Genomic DNA, 7,500 nt, shown 5'->3' with positions numbered 1-7,500 from the left:
CAGTTATGATGCAACAACACAATAAAGACAATAAAGATGACAGCAATACAACCTGATGGTGGTCCAGGTACACCCTTGTACCGGTTCCAATACTGCTCTAGGTGCTACTGGGAGCTGACAGTACCTCATCAGCACCCGGGTCCATTTTCCTGTCAACACAAATCTCAAAACACGAGTATGGTGTAATGGCCTAGTGATCCTAGTTCTATAATGTCCAATGTCTCCCTTAGTATCAAAAGGCGACATTGAATAAGTAGGTTTTGAGGTCACGCTTAAAAATGTCCTGAGTTTTAGACAACCTCAGGCCCTCAGGTAGGGTGTTCCACAATCTAGGAGCATATGCTAAAAGCTGATCCTCCAAATCTCTTTGTCCTAGCCTCTGGCACTATTAAAAGTTCCGTGCCACTAGACCTTAGGGGTCTAGCTGGTGTGTATCTTATGAGCATGTCCACCATGTAATTGGGTGCATCGCAGTGGAGTGATTTATAGACTAGTAAAAGGATCTTAAAGTCTATTCTATAACTGACAGGGAGCCAGTGTAGTGATCTCAAGACAGGTGTGATGTGCGCTCTTCGTTTGGTCCTAGTAAGGACACGAGCAGCAGCATTTTGAACCATTTGTAGTCTATTAATACATTTTTTGGGGAGACCTGTCAGGAGAGCATTACAGTAATCTAGCCTACTAGTAACAAACGCATGCATTAATTTTTCAGTGTCTGCCTGGGAGAGAAATGATTGTACCTTAGTGATGTTTCTTAGATGGTAGAAGGATGTTTTAATAGTATTATTAATATGAGTTTCAAAATTTAGATCTGGGTCAATTATGACACCAAGATTCCTAGCCTGACACTTAGTGTTAAGAGCTAGTGTTTTCAAGTGTGCAGATAATTTCTCTCTCCCAGTTTTCTCGCCAATGATCAATACCTCTGTTTTTTCTTGATTGAGTTGGAGAAAGTTTTGTGTCATCCAAATATTAATATCGGCAATACAATCTATCAGGTGGTCGATCATCTTGTAGTCGTTGGGAGTTACTGAGATATAAAGCTGAGTGTCGTCAGCATAGCTGTGGTAGTTAACGCTATGCCTCTTGATAACAGAACTGAGGGGTAGCATGTATAGGCTAAAAAGCAACGGTCCTAAAATGGACCCCTGGGGAACTCCACAGGTTGTGCTATAATTTTTTGACTTATGGTCACCAAGGGCTACAAAGTAGTCTCGGTCAGCCAGGTAAGTCCTGAACCAGTTTAAGACCGGACCTGAGTGGCCAACCCAGTTTTCAAGTCTCTCAATAGGTATGGAATGGTCTACCGTATCAAAGGCTGCACTTAAGTCTAAAGGGCTCTGCACACAGCGTGCGATTTCTGTTGCGCGTCAACGTTCCATAATTTCCATTGTTGTTATGAATGGAATCGAATTTTCGCCGTGCGGGGCCGTGTGCATTGCGATGCGATGTTCTCATAGACTTCCATTCAAACTTCAAAATGGAACGTTGACGCGCAACAGAAATCGCACGCTGTGTGCAGAGCCCTTAAGAGTACAAGAATCGAGAGTTTTTTCGAGTCTGCATTTATCCTAAGGTCATTAGTTACCTTAAGCAAAGCGGTTTCTGTGCTGTGGTATGATCGGAAACCTGACTGAAGTGGGTCATACCTATTATTTAAGACTAAGAATTCATGAAGCTGTTTATACGCTGCCTTTTCTAAACTTTTGCTTAGAAAAGTGAGATTGGATATTGGTCTACAGTTTTTTGGATCAGAAGGATCTAGGTTACTTTTCTTCAGGGTGGGTCTAACCAGGGCAGTTTTAAGCGCCGCTGGAAATATCCCTTTAAGTAGGGAGTGATTTACAATGCCTAGTATGTCATCAGACACAGATTCAAAAATGTCCTTAAAAAAGGTGGTAGGAATAGGGTCAAGAGGACACGTAGACGGTTTAAGCTGTGACACAATTTTACCTAATGTTTCCGTACTAATCATGGTGAACATGCTCATAGTCATGTTCTGTGGTGGCGGATCTATAGTGTTACACAAACCTAGTCTTTCCTGAGTAATACACATTCTAATATTTGTTATCTTATCCCTGAAGTGGGCTGCAAATTCCTCGCATTTGGTGACAGAGGCTGCGCCGTCTAGAGTTCTAGGAGCAGGGTTTACAAGGCAATCAATTGTCGAGAACAAGACCCTGGGGTTATTCTTGTTTGTAGATATTATATTTGAGAAGTGATTTTTCCTAGCATTTCGCATTGCCAAGTTAAAGGCAGATAGATGTTCTTTAAAAATATTCTGATCAATCTGTAATTTGCTCTTTCTCCAAACTAGAGACTCTAATGTACTTGTCTTCTTGCTCAGTTGTGCACCGGGGCCTCCCACTTCTCTTTCTACTCTGCTCAGAGCCTGTTTGTGCTGTTCTCTGAAGGGAGTAGTACCCACCGTTGTAGGAAATGTTCAGTTTCTTGGCAATTCACATGGAATAGCCTTCATTTCTAAGAACAAGAATAGACTGTCGAGTTTCATATGAAAGTTCTCTTTTTCTGGCCATTTTGAGAGTATAATCGAACCCACAAATGTGATGCTCCAGATACTCAACTAGCTCAAAGGAAGGCCATTTGTATAGCTTCTCTAACCAGCAAAACCGTTTTCAGCTGTGCTAACGTAATTGCACAAGGGTTTTCAAGGTTTTTCTAATTATCCATTAGCTTTTTAACGCGATTAGCAAACACAATGTACCATTAGAACACTGGAGTGACGGTTGCTGGAAATGGACCTCTATACACCTATGTAGATATTCCATAAAAAACAGATGTTTGCAGCCAGAATAGTCATTTTCCACATTAACAATGTATAGAGTGTATTTCTGATTAATGTAATGTTATCTTCATTGAAAAAAAAAAAGTGTTTTTCTTTCAAAAATAAGGACATTTCTAAGTGACCCCAAACTTTTGAACGGTAGTGTATGTATGTAGGGTTAGGGTTATATATATACTTTCACTAACTGTTTATTGTATATATATATATATATATAGGGTTAGGGTTATATATATATATATATATATATATATATATATATATATATAATTATGTATCCTTGTTTATTCAGTGAGACCTTTCACTCTCTCTGTGTTTATGGTTGTGTGTGTGTGTGTGTGTGTGTGTGTGTGTGTGTTTATGGTCGTGGGACTTTGTACCGTTTACTGATCGTTTTTGAAATGCTTCACCGGTGATAATATTTCACAGCTTTCCAAGAAAGTGAGTAAGATATTACCCTCCTGGACAGACAGACAGACAGACAGACAGTAAGCTATTACCCTCCTGGACAGACAGACAGACAGACAGACAGTAAGGTATTACCCTCCTGGACAGACAGACAGACAGACAGTAAGCTATTACCCTCATGGACAGACAGACAGACAGTAAGGTATTACCCTCCTGGACAGACAGACAGACAGACAGTAAGCTATTACCCTCCTGGACAGACAGACAGACAGACAGTAAGGTATTACCCTCCTGGGCAGACAGACACCCTACCTCTACCTCTCTACCTCTCTACCTTACAACTCTCTCTAACTCTCCACACACACACACACACACACACACACACACACACACACACACACACACACACACACACACACACAGTCTCAGTGTGGTCCTTGACAGCAGCAGTGGGTCTGACCGGCACGAAGCTGGGCTGTGCTGAGGGAGGCTGTGGAGCCTGCACCGTCATGCTGTCCCACTACCACCCCCCCCTGGACCGCCTCACGTATCCTTCACTACCCCCCCTGGTACCAACCCCCTGGTACCAACCCCCTGGTACCAACCCCCTGGTACCAACCCCCCAGGTACCAACCCCCCAGGTACCAACCCCCCAGGTACCAACCCCCCAGGTACCAACCCCCCTGGTACCAACCCCCTGGTACCGAGACAGGCAGACAGACAGACAGACAGACAGACAGGCAGACAGACAGACAGTCAGACAGACAGGCAGACAGACAGACAGACAGACAGTCAGACAGAGACAGAAAGAGACAGACAGACAGACAGACAGACAGACAGGCAGACAGACAGACAGACAGACAGGCAGACAGACAGACAGGCAGGCAGACAGACAGACAGACAGTCAGACAGTCAGACAGTCAGACAGTCAGACAGACAGGCAGACAGACAGACAGACAGACAGTCAGACAGAGACAGAAAGAGACAGACAGACAGACAGACAGTCAGACAGTCAGACAGTCAGACAGACAGGCAGACAGACAGACAGACAGACAGACAGACAGTCAGACAGTCAGACAGACAGGCAGACAGACAGACAGACAGACAGACAGTCAGACAGTCAGACAGACAGGCAGACAGACAGACAGACAGACAGTCAGACAGAGACAGAAAGAGACAGACAGACAGACAGACAGACAGTCAGACAGACAGACAGACAGACAGGCAGACAGACAGTCAGACAGAGACAGAAAGAGACAGACAGACAGACAGACAGACAGACAGACAGGCAGACAGGCAGACAGGCAGACAGACAGACAGACCTTAACTCCCAGAGGCACCATGCTGTGAATGCGTGTCTGGCTCCTGTCTGCTCTCTGCACCTGTCTGCCGTCACCACGGTGGAGGGCATCGGCAGCGTGGCCACCAAGCTGCACCCTGTACAGGTACACACACACACACACACACACACACACACACACACACACACACACATATATATGTCTCTCTCTATTCTCTATATTTTCCTTTCACTGTGTGTGATTGTGTATGTGTGTGTGTGTGTGTGTGTGTGTGTGTGTGTGTGTGTGTGTAGGAGCGCATAGCGCGGGCCCATGGGTCTCAGTGTGGGTTCTGTACGCCGGGTCTGGTGATGTCCATGTACGCTCTGCTGAGAACCCACCCCACCCCCCGCATGGATCAGCTAGAGGAGGCCTTCCAAGGTACACACACACACACAAATCTATACACCCCCTACGATACTACTCTACTGCTACTACTACTACTAATAATAATAACTTTTATTTGTATAGCGCTTTTCCTGCAAACGTTGCAGCTCAAAGTGCTCCAATCATTATATAATCATCATTTAATGATTTAGTCATTTAAAGGCAATATTAAAAAGATGGGTTTTTAGTCTTGACTTGAACATATGTGCTGAGGTTGCGTCCCTAATGTAAACTGGCAGTGAGACACAATCTGGAGCATAAAATGAGAATGCAGCCTCACCAAATATCTTCTTTTGTACATGTGGTACACAGAGAAAACCAGTGTCAGAAGACCTGAGAGCTCTATTGGGCTGATATGCTAGCAGAAGACCTGAGAGGTCTATTGGGCTGATATGCTAGCAGAAGACCTGAGAGCTCTATTGGGCTGACATGCTAGCAGAAGGTCTGAGAGCTCTATTGGGCTGATATGCTAGCAGAATAGAATGAGCTCTATTGGGCTGATATGCTAGCAAAAGGTCTGAACATATTCTGGTGCTATGCCAGTGAGAGCTTTAGAAACAAGCAGAAGGATCTTGAAATCTATTCTGAACTTAACAGGAAGCCAGTGTAGAGTCTCTAAAATAGGAGTTATATGAGCTTGTCTGCTTGTTTTGGATAAAACTCTCGCTGCTGCATTTTGGACGAATTGCAGCTGGCCAATAGCTTTCTTCAGAAGACCAGAAAGGAGACTGTTACAATAGTGCAAACGGGTAATAACAAAAGCAACATTAACACTTCTGCATCAGCTGGCCGGAGAAAATGTCTAACTTTTGCAATATTCCGTAGATGATAAAAAGCATTTCTAGTGATAGATTTGATGTGAGGCTCAAAGCTTAAGTCAGAATCTATAATCACACCTAGATTCATAGCATCATGTTTGCAGTTTGAAAGTAAGGTTCCAGAATACATTTCAAGATCATTTTGCTTGTTTCTAAAGCTCTCACTGGCACAGCACCAGAATATGTTCAGACCTTGTGCTAGCATATCAGCCCAATAGAGCTCTCAGGTCTTTTGCTAGAATATCAGCCCAATAGAGCTCTCAGGTCTTTTGCTAGCATATCAGCTCAATAGAGCTCTCAGGTCTTCTGCTAGCATATCAGCCCAATAGAGCTCTCAGGTCTTCTGACGCTGGTTTTCTCTGTGTACCACATGTACAAAAGAAGAGATTTGGTGAGGCTGCATTCTCATTTTATGCACCCAGATTGTGTCTCACTGCCAGTTTACACTAGGGATGCAACCTCAGCACAAACCCATATTTTTAATATTGCCTTTAAATTACTAAATCATTAAATGATGATTATATAATGATTGGAGCACTTTGAGCTGCAACGTTTGCAGGAAAAGCGCTGTACGCATAAAAGTTATTATTATTATTATTATCATTATTATTATTATTGTTATTATTATTATTATTGTTATTATCATTATTATCATTATTATTATTATTGTTATTATTATTATTATTGTTATTATTATTATCTTATCATTATTATTATTGTCATTGTTATTATTATTATTATTATTGTTATTATTATTATTATTATTATTATCATGTTGATGTTTGTTGTGTTTTCAGGGAACTTGTGCCGCTGTACTGGTTACAGACCCATCCTTGAAGGATTCAAGACGTTTACCAAGGTAACCACGGTTTTTATTATAGGTTCAGACAAAAACACTCAAAACAATTTCACATGCATGGGGACCCTCTCAACAACAGTAAGGTCTAAGCTCAGAAACCTTGGTGTTATTTTTGACCAGCAAATGCACTTTGACCACCACATCAGGTCACTGACACGTACCTGTTTATTCCATCTGCGCAATATTGCTAAGCTCCGGTCTGTGGTATCCCACGCAGAGTTGGAAATGATCATTCACGCCTTTGTATCATCCGATTGGACTACTGTAATTCCCTGTTCACCTGCCTCGACGCATCCACCCTGGGCCGGCTACAAATGGTCCAACATGCAGCTGCAAGGCTGCTGACTAGGTCCAGAAAGTCATGTCATATCACCCCCATTTTAGCATCCCTACACTGGCTCCCCATCACATTTAGAATTCAATTTAAGGTTCTGGTCATCTCCTACAGTGCCCTCCATGGTCAGGCACCTGCTTACATCTGTGACCTACTGCGTCCTTACAGCCCCAGCAGGTCTCTCAGGTCCTCTGACCAGAGTTTGTTGGTTGTCCCCCGTGCCAGGGTCTTCACCGTGAAGACCCAGGGTGATGGAGCATTCCAAACCGTGGCTCCCAGGCTCTGGAATGCTCTGCCCCTGGATCTTAGATCAACTGGCTCGGTCGTGGCTTAAAAAACAGCTAAAGACTGTGTTGTATAGACAGGCTTTTGGATAGCCCCTAGGGCCTGTCTCTCGGTGTCCTGCTGATGATGTTGTACACCTGTTGTCTGTTACTTGTTTTTATTTTCACTTGTTTGCATGTTTTAATAATAATAATAATAATAATAATAATAATAATAACAACATTAGAACAAGGTGAGACCCTGTCTAGACGCTGGTGTATCTGGTC

The 7,500-nt window shown here is 43.2% G+C and overlaps 1 protein-coding gene across 2 annotated transcripts in view; it reads left to right on the top strand.

Annotated features, from left to right (window-relative positions):
- xdh (xanthine dehydrogenase) overlaps positions 1 to 7,500 on the top strand; it is a 41,666-nt gene that overhangs the window by 1,200 nt on the left and 32,966 nt on the right. For both annotated transcript variants that reach the window (XR_013937371.1, XM_080526652.1), the window contains exons 3-6: positions 3,662 to 3,758; positions 4,548 to 4,656; positions 4,806 to 4,932; positions 6,554 to 6,615. Coding sequence is in view for 1 of the 2 variants with exons in the window: in XM_080526652.1 (XP_080382778.1) it covers positions 3,662 to 3,758; positions 4,548 to 4,656; positions 4,806 to 4,932; positions 6,554 to 6,615 (395 nt within the window). In the remaining variant the exon portion in view is untranslated. The remainder of the gene's footprint in view (positions 1 to 3,661; positions 3,759 to 4,547; positions 4,657 to 4,805; positions 4,933 to 6,553; positions 6,616 to 7,500) is intronic.

The sequence above is a fragment of the Nansenia antarctica genome (genome assembly GCF_963989245.1).
Source record: "Nansenia antarctica genome assembly, chromosome: 3".
NCBI classification, from domain to species: Eukaryota; Metazoa; Chordata; class Actinopteri; order Argentiniformes; family Microstomatidae; genus Nansenia; species Nansenia antarctica.
This window is presented reverse-complemented; position numbering and strand designations above follow the sequence as displayed.